The following is a 27166-nucleotide window of genomic DNA, read 5'->3' as shown; positions in this document are numbered from 1 at the left end:
CTATTACAACACCCCCCTTCACTTTAATCGTGTGCATGTCCACATGCATGAGTGTATGCATGCATGTAGAGACCAAAGGACAGCCTAGGGTTGGCTGCCTAGGATCGGGAGCCATGTACCTTGTTTTTTTGAGTCACAGTGTGTTATTGGCCTGGGGCTCACTGATTTGACTAGGCTAGCTGGCCAGTGAGCCCCAGGGATCTTCCTGTCTCTGCTCTTCTCCTCCCCACACCAGACTAGAAGTACTTGTAGCCAAATCTGGCTTTTTAAAAACATATTTTAATTCTTTTGACAGTTTCATACATGTGTAACTGAATTGAAACCATTTTTGCACATTACTTCTCTCACTGAAAGCTTTCCTCTTCCCCAGAAGCCCCCTCCACTTTCATGCCTTTGTGAGTGTGGCCCACTGAGTTTAATTAGGGTTGTTTGAAGGAGCATGGGCTGGAGGTTTTTTAGTAGAACATGGGCAATTTATGGGTGGCTATGCTACTAAAGAAAGGGATGTTCCTTCCCCCGCTACTGTTAACTGTCCTTCAGGGGCTAGAGAGATGACTTAGGACTACTAAGAGCCTGTAGTGCTCCTCTGTAGGACCTGAGATTGTTAACAACCACCTCAAGTAGCTCACAACTGCCTGTGACTGTAACTCCAGCTCAGGAGGGTCTAACTCCTTTGGCCTCTGTGGCCACCCACACTCATGTACACACACCTACATGTAATTAAAAATAAGTTTAAGAACTTTAAAAATAAAATTTAGTTGAAGAAGGAGGAGGAAGAAGAAGAAGAGGAGGGGGGGGGGGGGGGGGGGGGGGGGGGGGGGGGGGGGGGGGGGGGGGGGGGGGGAGAGGAGAAGAAGAAGAAGAAGAAGAAGAAGAAGAAGAAGAAGAAGAAGAAGAAGAAGAAGAAGAAGAAGAAGAAGAAGAAGAAGAAGAAGAAGAAGAAGAAGAAGAAGAAGAAGAAGAAGAAGATCCCTCTGGGGGGGATGACCCTATTCCCTACTATGATGAAATGTTGAGTGTAGCTACCACATCCTATCCAAAAGACATTATTTTACAACTCACTTCCCCATCCTCCACTTCTTCTATTCTTTTAATCCCCACTTCTAAGATTCCTAAGCCTTGCAGAGGGAGATGCACATGTCAAACTTAGGACTGAGGACTTCACCATCGTTCATTTCCAGCACTTTGACCAGTACCGGCTTCTGTGTCAACCACTTCCCATGCAATAAGAAACTTCTCTGACAAAGCCTAAGAGTCACACTAACTTATGGCTATAACCATGAGTATTTAGAAGGCAGCTTGATTACATGTTTGTTCAACAAAACAACAGTAGTGAGTTTGCCCCAGGGCCTATGATCTTCCCTGGTTTACAGTACTCAGTGAAGTGTATGTAGAGTTCCATCCTGTGAATCAGGCCTCGAAGCCAATCAGGAATTGGTTTGTTACCTCATAACACTTAGTAACTGGTGTTTTTATGTATGTTCTGGGGATTGAACTTAAGTTCCTCCTGCTTGGACAGCAGGAACCAATTAAGCCCTCTTTCCACCCCTAGTCTTGGGTTTTTAAGTGCCTCTAAGAACAGAGCTTCCTGGACACATCATATATATTAATAATTCTTTCAGAATCTCGTGAAGAGCCCCTTTGGTTCTTTTACTGTCATGGGTATTGCGGCTTGGCGGGAGTTGAAGTCCTCAGAAATTAGTCCATTTAAATTAGTCTTGTTTTATTTAATTTAATATCAATAGAACAAAATGAAATGAGGTTCCCCTAGCTTTTTTTGTTAAGATGATTGTCTTTGATTTCATAGGCAATTATCTTGGAATGTTTAACTCCAAGTGTCAGCTAATATAAGGGCTCTGGATCATACATGACCTTTTTCCTTTTTAGTTTTCATCTTCTCTCATTAGAACAAACTATAAACGAAGCCTAAGTTACCTTCCTAGTATGTCAGACAGTTCCCAAGATGATAAAATAGAACAGTTGGTACTGATCTGAATGCGTTAGTTGATGGATATGGTCCTTAACCAGGCTCCTTCAGTATTCTTTGGTATCAGAGAACTAGATTCTGCTACCTGTCATCAATGAGATTCCCTTTGATGGATGAGATAGATGTGGAGTTGACTCTCCTTATCTCTTTAGTCTTTGGCTTGAGTGTCAGGACCAGTTAGATGAATTTACATTGCCATGAGCAGGGTCACGCATGTGGTTGGCTTGCTATAGAAATGCTGCTGGGCCTGATGATTAATAATGTTACAGTGCTGGGAGGTTACTTAATATATAGAAAGCCTAATGTAACTGCCTCATCTGAAAACAACTACTAAGTCAGATAACCTTTGCTTAGTTTGTAGCTTTGGGTTCCTAATATGTTGAAGTTTGGAAGTTACAGCAGCAAAATAAATAAATAATACCTTTTACATAGAAGCATTTCAATTGAGAAATTTGTGGTGTGTGTGTGTGTGTGTGTGTGTGTGTGTGTGTGTGTGTGTGTGTGTTTTCACATGCAAGCCTGTGTATTCTATGTATTGGAAAGAACTTCCTGTTGGCTCCACATCCCCTTTCCTGTAGGTCTTTCTTGGGCCAGGCTCTGTTACTTACCCCTATTTCTGTGTTCCTGCTGCTGTAAAACTTTTTATTTAGCATGTAAGTATGCCCAAGTCTCTCCCATTCTTTTCTCAATCCTATTTCCTTCTTTAGCAATGGCCCACTTTCTCTCCTTCCTTTTCAAGCTAAGTTCTAAGAGTCACCTGCCATCCTTATCCCTCTGTAGTCTGCTGCCTTCCTCCTCCCCACAACCATTCATTGTCTGAGGTCACTGATGAATTCCTGTTTGTTAGGGTGCCCAGTTATTGACCTCCATCACCACCTCTTGAACTGCAGATTCTTGCTCCTTGAGAGGCTCCTTTCCTTGACTTCCCTGTCGAAGTACTCCTTCCCAGACTTCTGTAAAAACCCTTTCTGGCACAATTTCTCAAAGATCCAATATTTTCCCAGGTGTGCCGTCCTTGGCTCCCTTTTAATCCTATCTCCTGAAACCCACAGAATGGAGACAGGAATCTTCTGCACAGACTTGGAGACTCCATTTGACCATGCCCACAGATCCCATCTTCTCCTTCAACAGCCCTGATACTCTCCCCAGCAAAAGTGCTCCTCTTCTTCCTCACTCAGCAAAAAAACAGCTTCCAGTTACATACTTGACTTAGGCTTCTATGTGACTCACTATGACCTGAAGATTGAGGTGAGGATCTTTTCTGGTGGACAGTCCCTCTTTCTAACCCTTTAATTCTCCTCAGACCTCTTTATTTCTCATCTAGTCTTTTTAAACAAAAAGATTGTTCCCTTCATTCCCCTTCTGCTCTCTGTGATCTTTTAAAGTCACAGCCCTCACCATGTCATTGTCTTACTTAGGGCACGTCTGTGGCACCCCATTTCTTTGTAAGTAGATTCAGCATGACAGTCATGACATACACACATGCACACACATCCTGATAGCTGGCAACATCTTACCTCTCCAAGCTCACCCTCTATGGTGTACCCTCCCAGACAGAGAAACAGAAAAACCTCCCTGTCCAGGAGAGGCTGACTAAAGAAAGCACTGCCTCTTATCGCTTCTCCTTCCACCTGGAATGCCACCGGTCCATCCACTTCCACTTCTTCCCATTAACCCCTGACTCCTGTTCTCAGAGGCCTCTCCTGCCCAGGGGTCCTGCCAGCTTCACTCACCCTGCATATGCATATCTGTGTGTTAAATCTCTGTCTTTCCAAATCTTCAGGAGCAGGGACACTGACTGCAGCATACTGTGAGCCCAGCATCTGCTTAATGCAATGAAGTGTGTGCTGATTTTAGGTTCTTAACCACAGGGACAAGTTGCAAAGTTATCTGTTAAAGTCATAGGAGATAAATTAGCCAGAAGTATTTTCTGATGAATCAATGCAAGAAATCATCCGTGCTTTATTGAATCTATTTGTAGTAAAAATCAATGCTAGCATAACTATTTTTAAGGGACACCAAATTTGCCTCTCAGGCATCTTACTGCTGCCAGAGCAGGCCCTACACATCAAGGTCTTCTATAACCAATCTCCTATTCAGACTTTAAGGAGGAATGACCCTAGGCATCCCTGCAAGTTTAGTTCCTTTTCTCAAAAGCTTATATCTGATGGGTCAACTTATATGATCCAAGCCACAGTAGAGGAGTAGCCCTGGCTGCCTATCCTGATCTTGGTGTTTGTGTCCTTACCCTGTGTTTCCTCTGTAGTTATTAGTATGCCTGAAGGAAACAATTTCAGAGAATGTGTTTCCAGTTCAGTTTGCTTCCGGGGAGAGGATTAGCAAGCCATATCTGTCCTGTTGCCCTGTTGCTATGCCTCCCCTAGGTACAAGAGCACAACCCTGTCTCTAAATGTCTGTAGGAAAATCCTCTCCTCTTTCACTGACATCAGAAAGCATCTGTATGGGAGATACATTTTAATAGGTCTCACTTGCCCCTCTTGGGAAATTTATTTTCCCATTTGGCGTCAATGCTTTTATGTCACAACTTCCTTCCTCTTGGGGAGAAAGGCTGATTGACGTTATCGCTCTTCAAAGTCTGTATTTTAACGGCCACCACTAAATCTTTTGGACATACATCTTCTCCAGATAGAGTAGGCTTAGTTCTTTATCTTTCCCACATATATTGCTTTTTCCAGTTTTTATGTCTATCATGCTTGACCTCATATAAATTATGGTGCTCAACACTGGGGTGTGATGCAGGGAGCCAGTAGGTGTCATGCTTCTGGAGGAACGTAGAGTTTTTTGGTTCCCCCCCCCCCCAGGGAAAGGGAAAATAAATTTGTGCAAAATACATTTACCCAGTTAGCAAACATTAAATAGACTCAGAACTACCTTCAAGTCTACACTAATGCTGAAGGGGTAGTGGAGGTGACGGACACCAGAACTGATGAGATGCTGTGAAGGGAAGAGCAGTGCTCAGAAGGAAGAAGACCCGGGAGGAAGAACGGGAACTCCTCTTCATTGCCCATCAGTGTGTTCAACAGAAACTCAGCACCTTCCACAGAACCTGCCTTATTGCAGGTAACACACAAATCTAAGGACTCTGGCTGTCTAAAGAAATTCAAGGGCATGCCAGGATGATTTAGTTTATGAATAATTGTTGCATCCTATCTAATCCTAACCATAGAAATGTTTAGATTTTAGACCCGAAAGTGTTTTAGGTATCAAGACATAACAGGTTGCCGCTGCTGTAGATTATGTCAGTCAGCTTCCTTCAGTCCCGCCCTGACTGAAGCTTCTCTCCAATAATGAAGTGGTCAGAAGGAATGGCGAGGTCACTGTCTAGCCCACACACCTGTGTCACTGCATCTGGCACTGCTGCCTCATTGCTTTGACTTCAGAGACTTCATTATTAAGCCTTTACCTTTCAACATGATGATTCCTTCCTTCCATCTACTCCCAGCACCCTCTGTTTCCCTATTAGAATATGATATTGCACATTGCTACCCTTAAGGATACCACTAAAAAACTATGTCCTAGATTTTTCTTTTCTGCTTGTGTTTGGGTCTCAAGTGACCTGCAAGTACTTCAGAATGTCCAACAACATGACCCCAATCCATAAATACAGTGTTACATTCTGGAAAGGATCCTGGAATGAATGAATAACACAAGTGAAATAATTGGAATTTGAATAAATACTGTAACTTCCATAGTCATTAATTGCTTGGTTTTGACCGCTATCTTATGGGTATGTGAGTTATAAACATTTGGGGAAGTTGAATCAATGCTACAAGAATGTGAACTTGATCACAGAAGCGGGAAGGGACAAGTCCCCCAGAGCACAGGGGAAGTGGGGGGGGGCAGTGAATGGCGAGAGAAGTAGGGGAAAGAAAGGGGAAGGAGAGGAAAACACGTGTGACTAGGAAGATTGAGTCCGGGTAGGAATAGAAGACAGAGAGAGAGAAACAGAGAGAGGGAGAGGGAGAGGATAAGCCCAGGCTGCAGAAACACATAGAGACAGCTGACCTGAACAAGGAGGAGCTAACGGGCCCCCAGACTGATAGCTGGGAAGCCAGCATGGGACTGACTCAGACCCCCTGAATATGGGTCACAGCTAGAAGGACTGAGCAGTCTAAGGGACCTCAGACAGTGGAACCAGGATGTATTCCTGGTGCACAAAAGGACCTTGCGGACACATCCCCCATGGAGGGATAACTGCCTTAACCTAGAGACAGGAGAGAAGTCCTAGTCCGTACTCTAAATGACTTGACAGATTTACATGACCCCATCTGGATGGCATTGCCCTACATATGGAATTGGGGTGGGGTGATGGAAGGGGAGGGTGGTCAGGGTGCATTGAGAGGGCAGAGAGGGTAAAAGTGAGGGAGGGAGGGAGGGAGGGAGGGACAGGGAACTGGGATCGACATGTAAAATAATAAAAAAAAAAAGAATGTGAACTTGAGCTCTTTTTTCCTTCCTCCCTCCCTCCCTTCCTTCCTTTCTTTGTTTTTTTTCTTTTGGTTTTTATAGACATGGTCTCTCTGTGTACCCCCAACTGACCTGGAACTCGGAGGCCTGCCTGCTTCAGCCTCCCAAGTGCTGGGTTAAAGGTGTGTGCTACCACCACCTGGCTAAGGCTATGAGCATTTTACAAATAACAAGGAAACATAGACACCACCTTATGTATGAATGTCCTTTTCAAAACATAATTTTTCCTGCATGAGAAAAATTGCAGACCATCAAAGTATGCATTTTGATAGTTCTAGACATTTTAACATAAAGAATTAGCCCTTATCTATGTTCATCTCCTTTCCCCTTCGGTTTCTCTTCTGTCTATTCCATCAATCCTCACAGCTCCAGCTAGCCACTCTGTGCTAATGTAAGACACTCCTTACCCCTGTCTGTCTCTGGATGTTTTCTTATTTTTGTTTTTGGTTTTGTTTTGGTTTGGTTTTTGGTTTTTCAAGACAGGGTTTCTCTGTGGCTTTGGAGGCTGTCCTGGAACTAGCTCTTGTAGACCAGGCTGGTCTCCAACTCACAGAGATCTGCCTGCCTCTGCCTCGCCTCCCGAGTGCTGGGATTAAAGGTGTGCCACACCACCCCCCACCCCAGGCCTGTCTCTGGATGTTCAGCACATATGGCCATCCTCCCTCTTGATAGCCTGATCCCATGCTGGCTGGTGGCAACACCATCCAGTCCCCTACACCAGAGACTTCAGAGTCATCTTTAAGTCCTTTCTCACTTTCACTTACTCTAAATGTTGTCGGAACTTAGAAAGAGTCCCTTACATGTGTACTTCTGCCCCTTTCTATATCCCTTTGTCATTATCCTAGAAAGAGCTAATATCTTGTCAAGAACACCTGCCATTCTCTCTGTCTTCTCTGCTGCCCTTAGAAAGGAGGCGCAGGAGCAGGTATACTGAGCTACACCTGCACTGGCTGAACTTAGGAGATATACAAGTGGAGACCAGCTTAATGTAGAATAAACTAGTCTCTCAAAAAAGAAAACCAGAACCAGCCCAGACTAGGAAATGCCCTACTTTGACAAAATGTTGCTATGTGTATATGAGGACTTGAGGTTGGGTCCCCAGCAATCATGTAAAAAGTTGGTAGCAGCCAGGCATGCCTGTGATCCCTGCCCTGAGGAGGCAGAGACTGGAGAAATTCTGAGGCATAGTGGCCAGCCAGCTCAACCAAGTTGTAAGCCCAAGGCCAACGAGAGACCCTGCCTAAAAAAAATTGGTGGAGAGCAATCAATCTTTGGTTTCCACAAGCACATTCATGCACATGCTTGCACATACATGTGCACACACATGCATGTGTGCACAAAGGTCAGTGATTATTTTGCTGCTGCCCTAAAAAAAATAATACACAATTATACCAAAAACCACAAATACAGTAGCTAAATTAGATGGTTAGTTCAAATCCACCTTACTCCTTCCTGTCCCCAACTCCAAGAATCTGGAAAGAGCACAGTTCTTTGTCCTTAGAGATTATTGACCTTGAATCCTAGCTTCATGATCTTGGGCACATTAGTGTTTACCTCCAAGCCAATTTCGTGTTCTGTAAAATGGAGCCCATACTTAATGCTCAGAACAGCTGTCAAGGCAGGGTGAATTATGTATGCTGAGTTAATACTGGGCTCCTCTTACTGTTCGTTATTGGCGCTTCACACTGAGTGCTTAAAATGAGGAATGGTCTCCTGATCGCCTCTGCTCTGTGTGTTAATGAAGTGCAGGTTGGCCATATCCCTTGATCCCTCAAACTTTCTACAAAGGGGCCTTTCTCTAGGAAAGCTACTGCACCACGGTAGCACTTTCCCTGTATACTGCCAGCTGCGCAGGGCTTGTGCTCTGCTTCCTACCACACAGCATCCCAGGACCACTGGAGATGAAGGGAGCCTGGCCTCAGGGACCAAGTTCTATTTCCCAGAATGCAATGCTCTCACCACTTGAACTGTGGATGGAGCTGTGTTTTGAAGCAGAGCTCTTCCATTCCTCCTCTACTTTCCTATAGTTCCAACCTAGAATGTAGCTATTTGGTCCTCCATGAGCCAAGTTTTTGTCCAGCTGATTCATTACCCATTTCTTCAGTATTGTAGTACAGTGCCTGGTATATAGTATGTGCTTGATCAACATTAGATGGACAGAGAACTAAATATGTCCATCTCTGTTTGACAACTAACCTGTCCTTAACTGGAAGAATCAATAATGAATTTCCCAGCAAGTTACATATTAGGCCAGGGCTTCTAAACCTTGGCTGAGCTAGTGATAGGATTTTTGCTTAACAATTACTTCTCTTCTTTCCCCATGTGTGTTTTCACTTCCTAAAATTGCCTCAGTGATTCTAATGGGTAGCCAGAGCCGGGGTTTGCCATTCTAAAAGGCTATGTCCTATGCTTTGGTTTTAACATTTTTTTGTTTCCAGGCTATTATCTAATTACCAGTTCATTTATATCCTTTAGCCTTACTTGGCTCCATGCTTCTTGAATTCAGATACGGAGGCTTGTTGGTGCTTGGCACCTAATGGGTAGTTATACATGTTAGTTGAATAAATTGGTGGTTTCATTCAAATACAAGATAGGGCTGGAAGGAGAATGCAGCCATTAAAGGCTAAGGTTCACAACCACACCACAAGATTATTGTATAGTACTGAGTAAGACAGAGAGAAAATACTAGCAATCGTGAGTTTGAGTTTGGATTTGATTTGTATATATAGTGTTTCCTTTTGGTGTGTGTGTGTGTGTGTGTGTGTGTGTGTTAGGGTCTCACGATAGAGTTGGCATCCAACTCAAGATTCCCTTTTCTTAATCTCCAAATACTGAGATTATAGGTGTGTGTTAGATACACAGCTGTATTAATTACTTTTCTATTGCTGTAACAATAAGGCAATTTATAAAATAAAGCATCTAATTGGGCCTGTGGTTTCAGAGGGTTAGGGTCCATGATGGCAGAGCAAAGGCACGATAGCGCGGACAGCTGAGCACTCACATTTTGATACCCAAGCAGAAGATTGAGAGAGAGAGGCACACTGGGAATGACACAATTCTTTTAAAACCTCAAAATCCACCCCTAATGACAACACCTCCTTTAACAAGACTATGCCTACTAATACTTCCTAAACAGTTTTACCAAAAGCTGACCAATCTCCAAACATATGAGCCTGCTGGGGTCATTTTTATTCAAACCAGCACATTATTGTTATAGCTTCAAAGATGTTGTAGATTGCAAGCTTAGTTGTCCTTGTTACAGCATTAGTGGCTGGACAAGCATAGAAGCTGGGTTTGAGATGTATGTAAGACACACAACTTATTAGAGACATAACTAGTACAGGAAACCAGAAGCTGGGCCAGACATAATGGTACACTCCCGTAATTCCAGCATCTGTTGAGGCTAAAGCAGGAGGAGTTTAAGTTCAAGGTCACAGTGGGCTACATATCAAAAATTTATCTCCAAAAATGAGAAGATCAAAAACAAAACAACCAAAGCCAGATGCGTCCTAGAACCCTACATAATATGATAGCATTTCAGATAACATCAGAAATGAAAATTCACATTTTTATAGTATTTATGTTACAAAGAAACGTATCGGAGGAAAGGATAGTTTAGAGGTTTCTCAGAGGGTTGGGGACCTAAATAGAGGTGAAAGGGGAGAGGGCTGTGGGCAGAGGGAAGGGATTCTGAGTAAGATTTAACATGGGGAACATGTGTCTTTTAGCACCATTGGTCACTTGTGTGTCTGCTTTACTTCCAGAATTTTCCCCAGAGAATACCTCCTTCAACAGATCCACCTGTACTCTCTTGCTGACCTGCAGCAGGTAAGTAAGCAGAGGAGCCTTTTCATTTTTATTTTCTGTCGGAAGTCACTTTATGGACTATGGTTTTAGCTCGGAATTAATCTACCATTGTGGTAGTTTCTTCACATTCAATTACACTTATTCAAAATAGGAGGGAGACTTAATATAAAAAGATACTGTGAGACAATGACAAACAAGGCAAGAATGGAGAGTCACTGGAACTCTCGTGCATCGCTTGTGGGGAAGTTGAGGGGAATAGCCATTTGGAAAACAGTGTAGCAGATCTCAGAGGTTAGAGTTACCACATAATCCAGATTTTCCACCCCAAAGTATATGCCCAAGAGAATGAAAAATGTATGTCCTTATGAAAACTTGTACATGAATGCTGGGTAGGGTGATATGTCCCTGAAGTTCCACCTATGTAGGAGACTGAGGCAACCCAGGCTCCACAGCTAGCATAGCAAAACCCTGTGCCAAAAACAAATGAAACAAAACCTTTGCAAGAATGCCCAGTGCAACATGATTCACAGTAGAGAAAAAGCAGAGAACAGGCCAGGCAGTGGCGGCGCACACTTTTAATCCCCAAACTTGGGAGGCAGAGGCAGGCGGATCTTTGTGAGTTCAAGGCCAGCCTGGTCTACAGAGCAAGTTCCAGAACAGGCTCCAAAGCTAAAGAGAAACCCTGTCTCAGGAAAAAAAAAAAAAAAAAGTGGGAAAAGCACCCAGATGTTCATCAACTGTTAGGTGTTACTTATCACCATTATATTTTATTATCTAGACACAAAAAGGAAATAGTGATACACACTACAACATGGATGAGAGGAAAAAATATGTATCATTGTAACAATGGCGTACCCACAATGAGAAATTCATAGTGACAGGAAACAGATTCGTGGGTGAAGAGTAGAGGTGAGGGGAGACGCCAGTAGACATGGATCTCTTCCAGGACTGAACTGGAGAGTGATGAGGCCTTGTGAATATGCCAAAGATAAACTGAATTTAATGTGATGTCAATATTTCAACTAAAAATTATGTGAAGACAAAGAAAGATATGGGAAAGTCAGTGAGTGAATGCACAGCCTCCAGATATGCTGAAATCTAACAGCTGAGTGACTGTTAAAGTTAATAAAGCATAACAGAGCACAGAGGAGAGTCAAAACCAGCCTTTACGATTTTGTTAGTTGTGTGTGCTTTTAATGATTGACCAGGTTACAGCCAGGAAGAAACCAAAGTTTTGTGTGCTCAGCCCTAAGTTCTGAGTATGCTTAGCTTTGGTTAATCATTTAAATCAACACCCCCTCCCTAAGAAGCTGCTAGACACTAAATGAAAGCATTGCTTTACTTTCTAAACAAATACTGAATCTAGAAGAGCCAATCAAAAAATAATTGTGACAACTTTCAGGAATCTAAAACAGCTGGGAGTCCGCCCCTGTTTTCCTGTTACCCAAAAGAAATGAGCTCCGATTAAAAACTCACCCATGTCCTTCAGTCATCTTTTGGACTTTAAGTTACTTTTCAAGGTTTCTGGTTTATGTCTTTTTTGAGTTTAAAATTAAAGGTTTTTGTTTGTTTGTTTGTTTGTTTGTTTTTGTTCCTTTTCATTTGGAGAGAAGACAGCTCTTGAAATGGAAGAAATAATGTAGCATATAGTTGGACAGGTCTGAGAGAAGGCTAGGGTGAGTCTATCTATGCTCCTTGTCAAACTTAGACCTACTTGTTCCTTCAGTCCTGTCCACCTTTCCCATAGGCAAGCACCCATGGGACCAGCTGCCAGGGCCTGGAGGGGTGCATCTCCAATGACAGTCACATGATGACATTCTGGGGTCAAATTGATCGAATTTTTTGATATATATTTATTTATCTTAGTGGTCTGTCTGGTCATGATAGCTGAGGGACCAGACACTGTCATTGAGAAGTATATTTAAAGTCACCAGACATTCTTTTGAAGGAGGTATAAAACAAAGCGGCTCACCTTTAAGGAGGCCCTTCAAAACGAGCTTTGGTGTCAGAGGAGAGAGAATTGGCAGTAATTCCATATTCATCCTAGGGTGTCAGTGTCGTGTATCCATTTGGAATAATAGCGCCCGCCTGCTTCTTATAGCTTCCCCATACATACCCTGCTGTCTCCCCACACGGCCCTTTCTTTTTCCTTCTTGTGATAATAAAACCATACATACCCAGCAGCTCACTTAAGTCAGTGACAGTGGTGTTCTTGGCGGGCCAGGCCATTAGCCCAGTAAGAAGCTTAATCAGTTTTCAGCTGGGCAGTGGAGTGATAGAAGCCATCGCTAGCTTATCAAACTCACTGGGGGAGGGGGGCGCTCAGTGCATCCATTTACGTACTGCTCACTCTAACCTGGTTCTTTGTGCCTGGCTTTAAGAGCCCCAAACTTATCATGTTTAGAAGTTTAATTCAATTACTGCTTCTGCCTGAGGTGGACTAAATAGCATTTGGCTTTTGATCTGTCTGTATCTTGGCTATCAGCCCTGCTCATCTCCCTTTGGTTTCTGGGCAAATAGCAAGTATGTTTTCTAGATCTGAACTGTTCTCAGATATAGGGAAAGGAAGGGACCTGGAGAAAGAAAAACAATACTAGCATTTATTTTTTATTTGTGTGTGGGTAAGAGTGTATGGGGATAGCAGGACCCCTTCCTGGCTGACCAGCCATAAGCTTCCATGAAGCTGAGACACCCTGGTCTCTCTTTTCCAGTCTTTTGTCCCCTTCAAGACTGCTGATGTCAGTGATTTTCTCCCATTTGATTCCATTCCATACTCATAAGGGCTTCTATAAAAGTAAACTTTTTTTCTCTCTCTTTTCTTTTTTGGTTTTTCGAGACAGGGTTTCTCTGTGTAACAGCTTTGGTTGTCCTGGAACTCGATCTGTAGACCAGGCTGGCCTCGAACTCACAGAGATCTGATTGCCTTTGCCTCCCGAGTGCTGGGATTAAAGGCATGTGCTGTCACCTTCCAGCTCATGTTTTGTTTTTATAACACTTCTCAAAGTTTTAGCAAATCTCAATCAATAATTGCTGAAGATTTTTAGCTACCTAGTAGGTCTTTTATTTCTGTCAAGAAATTATTTTTTAATTTTCTGCTCCCTTGGGATATATCCATTCTTGCTATGGTATACTTGGCTATGTGGGAATAAATTGCAAGCATTGACAATTGCTTTCCTGTTGTGCTGGGAGCTGATCACCTGCAGTTATTGGCCAAGAGTGTGCTGGTGTTAAGTCCTCAAAGGCCCATGATTCTCCAGTGACTAGACTGCTTGCTCTCTGGGTATCACATGCAGCTGAACAGCACATTATGTGACTAGTCAGTTGGCAGCATTTTCTGGAGCATATAAAATATAGCCAAGGATCATTCTGACCTAGCTAATGGCAGGGCCAAGGAAGTAGCATATTAGGGAAGGCGAAAGTTCTCCAGTTCATAGGAGGTCTAGGGCACACCAGCTTGATACACTCATCTCTTAAGACTGAATTCCAGATGAATTCTGTTCAGCAAAAAGGGTATTCAAAAATGGTGTTCAGGATGAGGTCACATGCCTTTAATTCCAGCATTCAGAAGGCAGGTAAATCTCTGTATTTAAGTCCAACCTGGTCTACAGAGTGAGTTCCAGGACAGCCAGGGTTACATAATAAGGCACTGGCTCTAAGAGGAAAAGAAAAACAAATCGCTTTTTAAAAGACATTTTTTATTCCTGTGTATCTATGTTTACGTGTGTGTGTGTGTGTGTGTGTGTGTGTGTGTGTGTATCCACACCTGAGGCTGAACTTATAGGCAGTCATGAGCCATCCAGCATCAGTGCTGGGAACAAACTCAGGTCTTTCATATAAGCAGCAAGAGTTCTTAGCATCTTTCCAGCCCCTTTTATTGAGTTTTTTTTTTTTTTTTTTTTTTTTTTTTTTTTTTTTTTTTTTTTTTTTGGTAGGGACTTTGCTTTGTTTGGGGTGCTTTCTGTTGTTAGTTTCTTACCAAAAATAAATAAATAACCAATAAATAAATTACAGAGACTTTCCTTTATTGCAAATGAATACTGTTTTTCAGACACTCAAAGCAGTTTCTTAAAGGCTAAGCAGGCAACTACTAAGCTTTTGTGAACACGTGGACATGTAAAAGTGGAATTTTTTTGTTTTTGTTTCGTTTTTCGAGACAGGGCTTCTCTATGTAGCAGCCCTGGCCGCTCAGCTCAATAGATGATTTTAATGAAGAAAAGAGATGGGAGAGTTGAGAATTTTAAGTGGTGGCATGAGTGGGATGATGCCTAAGGTGAGGGCCTGAAGACTGGAGAACCATGAAAACGCTGAGCTGTAACCAAGTGGTTGCAACTATCTCTCTCATGCTGAAGCAACGAGCCTTGGGCTGAGCAACAGACGTCTCACAGAACAGGTGCATACCCAGTAACTCAGTCTTGAAATAAAGCAAAGGTGGAAAGGTTCATCTGTGAAACAACAAATAAATGGCCTCTGGTTTTTTATTTGATTATGTTTGTGTGGGTATGAGTGTGTGTACACACATCCATGCAAATGTATGCATAAAGCAGAAGAGTATGTGATGTGTGGCCTTAGTTAGGGTTTTATTGCCGTGAAGAGACACTATGACCAAAGCAGCTCTTATAAAGGAAAGCATTTAATTGGGGCTGGCTTACAGTCCAGAGGTTCCGTCTGTTGTCAGCATGGCAACACACAGACATACATGGTGCTAGAGAGGAGCTAAGAGGTCTGCATCTGAAACTGCAGGCAGCAGGAAGAAACTGAGACACACTAAGCTTGGCTTGAGCTTTTGAGACTGCAAAGTACAACCCTAGTGACACACTTCTTCCAACAACATCACACCTATGCCAACAAGGCCATGCCTCCTAATAGCAGCACTCCCTATGGGCCAAGCATTCCAACACATGAGTCTCGGGGGCCGTTCCTATTCAGACCTCCACAGGTGTCCTCCTCTATCCATTTCCACTGTAGTTTTTGACTCAGAATTGCTCCCTAAAACTGAAGCTAGCTATTCAGGCCAGTCTGGCTAACCACCAAGCTTCTGTGAGCCAGGACTTGTTTTTACGTAAGTGCTTAGGATTTGAACCCAGGCCCACTTGCTTTCACAGCAAGTTCTCTTCCTCACTGAGCCATCTCTCCAGTCCCCTGATCTCTAGTTTAGACCGTCAGAATAATTGTGAGTTGTTTAATGTTGTCCACTTTTTGTTTGTTTTTGAGACAGGGTCTTGCTATGCCACACAGGCTGACTTCTTCAGTCCTCCTACCTCAGCCTTCCGAGTGCTGGGATTGCAGAAAGGACTACCAAGCCCAGCTAATCTTTCAGCCATTCGAAGTACTCACTAAATGTCCCTGGATGGCTAACTTCTCAGCTAAAGTTTTGGCTAGTTCCCCTATTCATAGAGCTTTCGTCATCAGTGTAACATAAATGTCTGTCAGAAGTGTTTTGCATGGGAATAATGCACCCGGTGGTCCACTTCAGAGGCTTCCTGAAGTTGCAGCTAGTGAGTAAGTTCACAAAAAGGCCATGCCCAAGGCAGTTCAAGGCCAGCCTTTGAAGCCATGTTTTGCTAAATTCTTCAAGGATGCTTGGTGAATCAGGGTTGCCCTGCCCTGCCCTGCCCCCACCGAGCAAACAGAATCACAGAGTGTTGGTCTCTGTGGGCACTCTTCACAGAGTCAGTAGACAAAGGCAAGGACTAAGTGGGCACTCAGGGCAGCTGCCCTTCTGCCAAAGCACTAACAGGTGATGACCTTTATTCACATGTGGGTTGATGTCATTGAGTCCACAGCCAGCAGGAACACAGCGCCTCAGTGCCCACAACCAAGCCACCAATCCCCAAGCCTCAGGAGGCTAAGAAACTTGTATTCATAGCCTCAGCAGCCCCGATTTCTGCACCATTGTCCACCCAGGCATTATTGGGCAGAATAACTAATTAGGAGCATTCGGATTTAACAAGCAGAAACACAAAGAGTGACAGCTCGTCTGTGTTGCTCCCTAGCCAGTCTGCTGTAGCTTCTGTGCCTTCAGAAACCCCTGGACACACTCTGGGGTGAGGCAGGAATGAGCTGCCATTAAGACATCACTAAATCTGTTAGCTGCTCTAGCCAGGGCTGTCTTATACAATTTATGAACTAGGAAAAAAGACCTCAAGGCATTTGGGAAAATGCTTTCTAAGCAAATGAAGTTTTAGTATAGAAAATGACTAAACATACTTTCCTCAAAGGTTTTCTTTCCTAAGTGGTGGGAAGCGATTGAATGTTAATCTTTGAAGGTCTAGGTTGAATGTTAATCTTTGAAGACCTGATTGGCTAGCAGTCTCAGAAGAGCTCATGTTTCTTGAGTAGGTGCTGAGCAGGTCATGCCTCTTGCTCAGACTCTAGGCTAAGGGGCAGAGTGATAAGTACCACCAAATACAAGTACTAGATCAAGAAGAGGAGTCTTCAGTCTTGGGCATCTGTGCCTCCCACTGACCATAATGACTGGGCATTTGGGCATTTGGATTTAGGTTTGGTTTAGTTTGTTTTGTTTAGTTTAGTTGGATTTTTTTTTTTTTAATGACTTGTCGATATAGGATAGTTAGCTAAGGAGGATAAACAGGTAAAGAACAAGGTGATGGAGAAGATAGTACTTTATGCTAGCTAACCGGGTAATCTTAGCACAATGCCCATCTATAATATGGTTCACAGATGCTTTACAGGAGGTGGGGAGAGATGGCCAGGGGCTATAGCAGAAAAATGTGGGCATCCAAGTACAGAGTTAATGGAAGGCTTTCAAAAACCAGGTCAGAATGATGACCTTTTATGAACGTTGGATAGAAAGCCCCATTGTCCAGGTGAAAAAGAGCTCAATTGAGGTTCTAGAAGCTACCCTCAAGCCCCTTGGGTGCAAGCACTGTATACCAGCTGAGGATGCAGACACAGAATTGGTAGGTATCCGGTCAGTGTTGAAGTCACCTTCCCGGGATCCAAGTCACTTGGCTCCTGGTACTCATACTTTGGCTTTTCAATCATCTATATGTTGGTGGTGATTTTTGTGTTTCCCATTTCTATAAAATCAGTCATAATATGGCCTCATTAAGGAGCTTTTTCCAAAGAACACTTAATGCCTGTGGTAGACACCTCACACAGACATGCTACCTGTCACCAGGAATGTGGCCAGAGAGACTGCAAAGTCTGCCATGCTATATTTGGTCAGTAGGGCTTATTTCTGGGTATTCATTATCTATTGCTATACAACAGATTACCCCAAAGCATATAATTTAACACAAGAGTGGACAGTAATTGTCCCTCCTGGTTGTTATAGGCCAGGGATTCCTGAGCAGCTCAGCTGAGCTGAGGTTGTAAGGAATATGCTAGGTGGGGCCTGTGGTTACCCCTGAAGTAGTGTCAGCTACTCCCACAGATGGCAGATAGGGGCCTGATAGTGGGAGGCTTCTTGACTTAGCCCACATGGGCCACACTATCGGATGCCCAAAGAGTCCTCATGATGTGTGATAGCTGGCTTGAAAATGGTCTGAGAGAGCAAAATGTAAATGACTATATTCTTTCCGTGTGGCCTGGCCTTGGAAATCTAGTTGCTGTCAGGTCCGCCATATTCTGACTGTCCAAACAAATAGCTATAGCATGCTACATTGGTGCAGTCTGTTGGCAAATGCAGAGAGAGGAACCACACTCCTCATTTTCACCTTCACTTTTGCTATTGTGTGTGTGTTCATGTATATGTGTATTTGTGTGTGTGTGTGTGTGTGTGTGTGTGTGTGTGTGTGTGTGTGCGCGTTGGTGTGTGTCTGCACATGGGAAACCAGATAACAACCTCCAGTGTCATTTCTTGGATACTGTCCACCTTTGGTGTTTTGCATGGTTCCTTATCTTTGCTTGTTTGTTTGTTTTGGCAAGGTCTCTCACTGGTGGCCTCATGTTCATCATGTAGGCTAGGCTGACTTGTCGGCAAGCCCAGGAATCTGCCTGGATCTGCTTTCCCAGAACTTGTGTTATAAGTGCATGCCACCATATCCAGCCTTTTTGTGAGGGTTTTGGGGATGGTACTGGGGTCCTATTTATTTATTTATTTACTCACTCACTCACTTACTTACTTACTTACTTACTTACTTACTTACTTATTTCCCCCCAGCCCTAACTTTTCACATTTTAAAGAATGTATAAATATAGCTGAGCATGGTGACACACACCCTTAATCCCAGCACTGAGGAGTCAAAGGTAGGTGGGCCTCTGAGTTTGAGGCCAGAGTGAATTCCAGGATAGCCAGCGCTATATAGAGAGCCCTGCCTGAAAACAATAAAAAGGGTATATAAATATATTATAAAACCACCTTACCTTATAATAATACACCTCACATCTGCACGCCCCTTATATCTTATCCCCTAAACAACTTTGTGAGATAAGGGTGGCTACCTTTAATTTTTAAATGCATTTGTTTACTTACATAGCACATATGCCGCAGTATGTATGGAGGTCAAGGGGAAACCTGTGGAAGTTAGCCTTCTCTTTTCACCATGTGGTCTCTAAGGTCAAAATGAGATCACCAGGCTTCAGGAAAGGCTCTAACCACTGAAAAATCTTGCCAGTTCTGAACTTTTTTTTTTTTTTAAAGATTTATTTTTACTTTTTTAATCTATGTGTATGTTAGAGTGTATGATACAGAGGTAGGTGCCCATAGAAGCCAGAAGAGTTGGGTAAGTTTTTCTTCTTTTGAGTTGATGTATTAGAGCACAGAATGACAGGTGTAGCAGGTTGTATTTTGTAAAGGTGGGTGAACACTACCTCCCATCCCATGTGGCTTTCTTACCTGTGAGTTTAACCTACCCCAAATGAGAGTGGCTCTGACACTGAGAAGTTTTTGATGTAATTTCTTCAAGGCCACGTTATAAAAGGTAATAACAGCTTTAAGACTTGGCAAGAAGCCGTTGTGTTAGAAGGAACCCCATAGTGGGGTCACACAAAGCCATGAATTGGCATGAGCCTGAATTAGCAGCCCCCATCTACCATTGGATCCGTGAGTGAAAACTCCAGCCACAGCCTTCCTGTCATGCTAGCTGGGGTACAGATGACTGTGCAGGTAGTTTGAAGCAGAGTAAGCCATATGTGCTGCCTGACCTGCAGAATCCATAAGCATAATAAAGTGATTGTTTTATGCCATGGGATTCAGGGTAATTTGCTTTGCAGCAATAGTAATTTGGCTGTCAGGGAAGGCTTCAGTTAAGATTCAGGGCCTGTAGATGTGAGCCAGGCAGACAGGAATGCAAAGAGGACTCTTGGGTTTGGTAGCCTCAGAGTCTTCTGTGACGTGGGCTGGAATATTCCCAGCTAACCTTGACATTCCTAAAGAAAAAAGTGCATCAGGATTATTTGGACAATTGTCTCAATAAAACATTCGTGAATGAGTTTGATGGTGGAGCTCTTCTCAGAGCTGAAGGGTTCCAGTGTGCCCAGAACTGCAAGGAATGGAGTTGTGATCTTCCCTTTTTACTTGTGCATTTGTAGCATGAGCCCAGACCCCTGGCTGGCTATTTTCTCCATATCCATTCATTCTGAAGCATGAAAAGACCAGAAACTGTAGGAGTCCTGGAACTGTGAGGTTCTTTTCTCAGGAAAGGACTAGTGTTGCTTCCTGACTCCTAATCTCCTGGAGTAGAGGTACCTGCCATTCTGATTTCACCACCAGGTGATGTCAGTGGGATTTCACCCCTTGCTGCCAGATGCCAACCCCTTCCACATTTTCAGCTGCTCTTCAAGGGCACCAGAAGAATTAGTAAGTAGGCATTCTCCAGTCAGGTGCTGAAGGCCTAAGGAGGCCCGGCACTTTCCAAAGTTAACACACTTGCAAGGCCCTGAGGTGGAACCAGGAAGTACAGCAGCCCTAGAGGACAGTTTAACACCTGTCCTAGCTGACACCACTGTCTGTCTGTGAGCTTGGCTTATATTCCATCTGTCCTCGCAGCTTGCTGCTTTAGGCAGTAGCTCCTCTGTCTTCTGAGTAAAAGTGACGGGCTGACGTGGGGGGGGGGAGTTTTCCTCATTGCTGTTTGGTTTGTGACGTCTCATTAAATCTCAGTAAAGTATGAATGTATCTGCTTCTGGAATATTAAGCAAGATTAGGGATCAATTGTGACGGCAGGGGTGACCTTGGTGACAAAAGAAGGTATGGGGGCAGCGGTGGTGCTTCAGAAGCCATCAAGACATTCATAAACCCGGACTTCACTGGTGAAATGGGGTTCTTGTCACAGAATTCTGTATTCCTGAGAGTTAGTCATTTATGTATTCACCCACATGAGAAGAAAGTGGCAAGCAATTTGTATTTACCAGGCACTTATGACAAAGTCGAGCAAAGAGGTGGAAATCTCCCCCAGCCCCCACCGCCACAGGCTATCCATGTGCTAACATAACAGGGTTAGGAATGGCAACCTCGCCAGTCTGTTTGACATTGTAAAGGAGAGAAATACAGATTTAGAGGAGAGCTGCCCTGGCTGGGATTGCCGTGGGGACCGGGCAAGTGGCATGCAGCAGCAGTGGCTAGAAATGAAACTTCAGGTTGGGACAGTGAACTTGAGAACATCTCCCTTGGAGGGGACCTCTGTTACTCGGTAGCCCCAGAGTCACCAGCTCTGTCCATTTTCTGAGAGAAGCCGGAAATCCGTATTTTACATGAAATTTCTCAATATTTAAACACTCTGTAGGCCAAACAAAACACAGCCACCGGTTTTGACCTCTGCTTTATAATAGAGAATGCCTGCTTTTGTTCCTGCAAGCTAATGAATGCTCAATTAAGAGAAGGAATTTGGAGGTTAGTGTTAGATTGTGCTCTTCAATGGGCTGCAGACCCTGTCCCAAACCCTTGAGATACTAATTGACAGGCTTGTCCAGGCTGACAGCCAGGCTCTGAAAGTGGACACACACAAGGAAGTAGGAAAGCTACTCCAGGTCACTTTGCAAGGTCAGGGCAGCAATGCAAACATTAGGAAGGCCGAAAACACAGGTCAGGTGGCAGCAAGAAAGCCCCACCGTCCTGATAGCTGTAGTTTATAAATCACATTGGAAAGGCATCAGCAGCCTCCCTCTCCCTGGCATTGCTTTGTGGAGTGGAAAATTGAATAGAAATCAAACTGCAGATGGCTGTCAGGAGCTTTTAGGAGACCAGCACGCCAGTGTGAGGCCAACACAGGATGAAGTTTCTGCCTGGAGCAAAGGTCTCCAAAAGGGTAATGATACACACCGGTGGGCATCAAGAGGGATGGGTACCACAGTCCTCCCAGGGATGGGTACCACAGCCCTCCAGGGGTGGGTACCACAGTCCTCCCAGGGATGGGTACCACAGCCCTCCCAGGGGTGGGTCCACAGTCCTCCCAGGGGTGGGTATCACAGTCCTCCCAGGGATGGGTATCACGTCCTCCAGGGTGGGTACTCAGTTCTCCCAGGGATGGGTACCACAGCCCTCCCAGGGATGGGTACCACAGTCCTCCCAGGGATGGATACCACAGCCCTCCCAGGGATGGGTACCACAGCCCTCCCAGGGATGGGTACCACAGCCCTCCAAGGGATGGGTACCACAGCCCTCCCAGGGGTGGGTCCACAGTCCTCCCAGGGGTGGGTATCACAGTCCTCCCAGGGATGGGTATCACAGTCCTCCAAGGGATGGGTACTACAGTTCTCCCAGGGATGGGTACCACAGCCCTCCCAGGGATGGGTACCACAGTCCTCCCAGGGATGGATACCACAGCCCTCCCAGGGATGGGTACCACAGCCCTCCCAGGGATGGGTACCACAGCCCTCCAAGGGATGGGTACCACAGCCCTCCCAGGGGTGGGTACCACAGCCCTCCCAGGGGTGGGTACCACAGCCCTCCCAGGGGTGGGTACCACAATCCTCCCAGGGATGGGTACCACAGCCCTCCCAGGGATGGGTACCACAGTCCTCCCAGGGATGGGTACCACAGCCCTCCCAGGGGTGGGTACCACAGTCCTCCCAGGGATGGGTACCACAGTCCTCCCAGGGGTGGGTACCACAGCCCTCCCACCCTCATGTTTTGGAGTTCACCTGCCCATGTTCAAATGCCAGTTTACCCAAGTGTACCTTGGTCAAATGGCCTTGATCAATTAACACCCTTTGTGCCTAAGGAATTTTAACTCTGAAGTAGGAATACTACTACTCGCCCTAAAAGGGCCTTAGGAGGCTCAGTGTTAGTACAATAAAAACTCTTAGAAGTCTGCATAACCCGAAAGGCCCTGGAAGATGCATGCTTAAGCTTGGCATACCTAATGGCATCGGTGTGCTGGGAAAGCCCAGCCTCTTCTCAGTGGCTCTTTGGGACTTCCTTCAGTGTCACCAGACACCCATCCATCCGTAGACTCTAGCTTGCAGCCATCACTACAGAAACAGTGTTGCTGCGTCGAAGTTTAGCCCATCAGAATCTGCTGGGGGATGTCAGCCACAGGAGCCTGGTATAGTCTCAGCTGCCCCACCGTCACCATCTGGGGTGGCACATTGATAGAAAACCCCTGGTGCACACCCTCCTGCTTCCAGCATGGTCCCAGACCAGACTTCCGTGTGGTTCCCAAGGGAATGCACATGGAGAGTGCCTACCCTTCAAGGTGTGGTACGTCCTTTGCACTTCACCAGGGTAACTGTGGAGCTGTGATCCTGATGTGAGCTCACCTCCTCTCTACTGTTACAGGAAGGTCTTCAGAGCATGTGCCAATGTGGTTTTGTGTTTGCTAAGAAAGGTGAGCATCCTCCACACCCATTCCTCTGAAGAAAATGCCCTCTGGTGGGTCGTGCACAGGTATCCTTTCCATCTTCACAAAAAAGCAGCCTTCTGTGGAATTATAGAGGACACATTTTTGTACTTAAGGAAAACCACTAAGACCAGACTGTTTCCGCTGCTGTAAGAGGAGCTCCCCAGCCTGAGAGATTGGCAGAAACAAAAAGCAACCCTGTTTCTTCCCACCTGCAATCATAGTTTTACTAGCTTGTAAAGTGCACACAGAATTTGTGGTACATTCTTCCTTTGCAGTAGGGGAGCAGCCCTGCTGTGAATGTAATTGGCTTTCTAGCTTCCTTTAACACTGAGGTGGGAAGGGAGCTGGCCTGATGGGCCTTCATGCTTAGAGTTTCTCCATGCCGGAATTGTGTTTAAATTCCATACATCTCCCTAAATGAATAGTTCCACTGAGGCTTAGTTAGAAGTAGAAACAAAACTCACCTTGGATTTAGCCCCTTTCCTGTCATTTCTTGTCACTTTGTGAAAGCCGAGAATCTCACACACACACACACACACACACACACCATCCCCAATGGATTTTTAACTTAACCTACTGGTAGGGATTATTTTGACCCCTGTTGAAGATGTATGACATCTTTACGTGACAATTTCATTCAGTACCTCCCATTTGGATCCTGTCCTCCCTTTTCCAGCTTCAGTTTTGCATAGAATCTCTTCCCGAGCTAAGGACCATGAGGCACTTGTCTTTGGACAGAAACCGTCATTCTTATTTTACCTCCTGGTTCCTGAGTGTCCTCATTTACAAAGCCAAAGGTTGAGTTATGCAATCTTTGGAGCCTCTTCCGGCTCTCAGGGGCCTGGTTTTAAGCTCGAGAAGTTCTTGAAATGAGGAAGCCACTCCACACACATCTGTTTTCCAGGGCTTTGCAGCTAGATTGCACAAAGTGGTCAGCTACAGCAAAGAGCTGAAGGAGCCAGACCCCTGAATGCCAGGGAAACACTGTTGGCTCTAAGGAGTAAGTGGCAAGATTTCTCTGTGGCAGAAATCAGCTGTTTTAGTTTTTGGGGTTTTTTTTTGTTTGTTTGTTTGTTTTTTGTTTGTTTGTTTTTGTTTTTTGTTTTTGTCACTAAGTAGCAGTTGAAGTATTTTCACAAATACAGTCTGAAGGACAGCTTACAAAAACACATTCAATAGATAATCTTGCATCCTGTAGCTATCAACCAGGCTCTGAGAAATGCATTGTTAAGCAGCTCATTGTTGTGAACATCATAGAGGGCACCTAGACAAACCTGTTTGGTACAGGTCAACAAGCATGTGGCTTTGCAGCACCATCAAAAGATGTCGAGGGTGACATGGCCCGGCATACTCCTGAAGGAAACCTTTCTTCCGCAAAAAAGTAAGAGCACGCTATTCTAATTATTAAAAATAATAGAGTAATATACAAATGAGTAATGATGGTTTATTATCAATATCATCTATTATGGACTGTATGTAGTATGTATTCTGTCCTGTCCAGATAACACTGGAGATATCTATGTAACTGTGGTGATAGGTTCTGAGAAATGTACCATCTTTCTCATGAAAATGTAAAGTCCTTGTACAAACCAAGATGGCTAGCCCATCGCTGGGACTGCCATTGTACATTTTGTGCATTGGTGATTGAAATGCTTAAATGACACAAGACTGTGGCAACTTTAGATGTTCCTTAAAAATAAGTTCCCCCGTGTGTGTGTGTTGTGTGTGTGTGTGTGTGTGTGTGTGTGTGTGTATGTATGTATGTATATATATTTTTTTCTTATTTTACAATAGTCCCCGTCTTTATACCTCAAAATCCAATGACAGTCAACTAATATCTGACACAAACAGGCCATTCAAATAATATGCTGTCTGGGGTCTTCCTCTTGAGCCGGCACTAATACAGTTAACTAGTGAACTAGGAGCGGGTGTTTGCCTTGGGGTTAAAAGCAGGGAGCCAGAGGCCATTTGCAGCTCTGGCATGTAAGAGATTGGCTACTTAGGGACTTGTACTACAAGGGACATTAAAGCAATGGAGTAAAGATTAAAAGCTGAAGAGCACAGGAGAGCAAGAAGGCTGAGGGAGGGTTCCTGGCTGCAACAGAGGTCTGGAGGACAGGGAGAGAGGCAAGGCAGAGGAGCGAATAGAACAACTGAGCTTCGTCTCCCTCGCCACGAGGGACAGACAGGTCAGTGCTTACTCTGCCAAAAGGTGGGAGCCAAAGACACCAGGATTCTCAGCTTTCTCATTTCATCCCTGAGTTGCTAAGATACAGTCCCGCTGAAGGCTAGGGGTCTGTTCATTTACTTTTCCTTTCATAGTCAGTCACAGGGACAGAAAGAGACAGCCCTAAACCCCATGACCTAAGTGAGAGGCCAGTAACAGTTTATCCTTTACCAAGTCATGTAATATCTCTGGTGCTTAAAATCTTTGTGTGTAAAACGAGACGGTTGTACTAAATAATTAGATTAATAGCAGCTCCTCTCTATTATGTGCTCTGCAAATGCCATTTACTTTTATGTTAGAGGACTGACTTTAGGCCAGTCCCTGTTCTAAATCTCCATGGATTATCTCATTGAATCCTCAGAACAGCCCACTGAGACAGGTACTATTATTATCCATGTTTTACCAATGAGATGAACTTACTCAGAGCCATACGGCTAGCACGGAGGAACTGGAATTCAAACCCAAGTTCTCCTGTTCTAGCTAACACATTACATTGGTTTCAGTTTTATGTGAAATGCTTCAAACATTTCAAAACATAAAGAATGTCTACTGTCAGCGTCAGCAGTTGAAAGATTCCCTGATTGGAGAAAGGAGAGCCATCGTATCAGATTGTTTACTTCCAGCACCAAACCTTTCTCTTTATCAGAGCAAACTGCTACCAAGATCCTCCTGCCAGCTAAGCAAAGGCCTACTTCACTAGGCTGGACCTCCCTAAGCCTTTCCCTGGGTGGGGACAGGAGCAATGGGTCAATCGGAGATAAAACTAGGCTCACACACTTGCACTGGCCACAGAGTGCCAGCCCCGACCCCATGGTCAGGGAGACATTGTGATCTTATTGATCAGGATCACTTTCCTTCCCTGGCTCCCCTAAATAGGCCGTAAGCGCCAATGTGAAAACATGTCCGTTGTAAATGGTGCTGTTGTGGTCAGATAGCTTCTTTCTGTCTGGTCAGTGACCTGTAGCCATCAAAAGCAGCAAGATTCCAGAAGAAAGCACATGAATCACCTACAGGATGTGTTACGGTTTACAAGGAAAGTAGCTTGGAGTTCTTATCTTTCAAAAGTTCAGGGTTGGCACGTCCTGTCTTTACACCTTGTGTCAGGGTCCCCAACCCTACTCCCCTGTATATACGTTTATAACTGTGACTGCGTTTTAGTTTCTTCCCCTCCAATTGGTGGGAGTCATTGGCATATGCCTGGGGTTCTGCTAGTGCCCCTCCCACAGAATGTGGTTAGAAAACCCGACTCTTCCAGAATTGCCATCAGCCTACAAGTTCCCTTCTGGAAGGGCAGAAAGCAAAATCTCTGATGCAGCTGACAGTTTAGGTGTGTATGTAATTTACCAAATTGTTGGTCACTTGGCTCTGAGTTGGTGGTCACAAAAGGAATTAACAGCCCTCCCCTGCTATCCCCAAAATATGAAGAGGGAAGGGTGTCACTTGGCATTGGCCCAGAGGCCTGCTGGCACGCAGAGTCAAACAGCAGCTCAATGGTACATTTGGCCACAAAAGGCTCTAGGACGGCAAAAGGGGCCAAAATAGCTGTGGCATAAGTTGGCTAGCATATTAAGTAAAGCTGAGTTTAATTTAACAGAGAGATAACAACTCTTTTTTTTTTTTTTTTTTTTTTTTTTTTTTTTTTTCTTTAATCCAAACTGGCTGTTGCTCTCTCTGTCTCCCTGGGATGAAAGATACAGCCAGCAGTTAGTTCATGTCCTTTCAAAGTAAGACGCACAGTGGTCTTTACATAGGCTTTCCCATGTGCCTGGGCAAGATGGAATAATGATAAAAAGACATAGGGGTAGCTGGGAGAGCTGAAAATGGATCTTGAGGTTTGAATTCCTTCTGTGAGTTGGCTTAAGCCACACTGCCTGAGCTTAGCCTGGAGAGGCAGGCAGTCTGTCTCCTTGG

At 44.5% G+C, this 27166-nt stretch overlaps 1 protein-coding gene across 1 annotated transcript in view; it reads left to right on the top strand.

Moving 5' to 3' along the window:
* Plekhm3 (pleckstrin homology domain containing M3) overlaps window positions 1-27166 on the top strand; it is a 131187-nt gene that overhangs the window by 62830 nt on the left and 41191 nt on the right. The window contains exon 5 of the mRNA XM_051190360.1: window positions 10240-10303. Coding sequence (XP_051046317.1) covers window positions 10240-10303 — 64 coding nt within the window. The remainder of the gene's footprint in view (window positions 1-10239; window positions 10304-27166) is intronic.

This window comes from Phodopus roborovskii, unplaced genomic scaffold (assembly GCF_943737965.1).
Source record: "Phodopus roborovskii unplaced genomic scaffold, PHOROB, whole genome shotgun sequence".
NCBI lineage: Eukaryota > Metazoa > Chordata > Mammalia > Rodentia > Cricetidae > Phodopus > Phodopus roborovskii.
The sequence above is the reverse complement of the archived record's forward strand: the minus strand, read 5'-3'. Positions and strand labels throughout refer to the sequence as shown.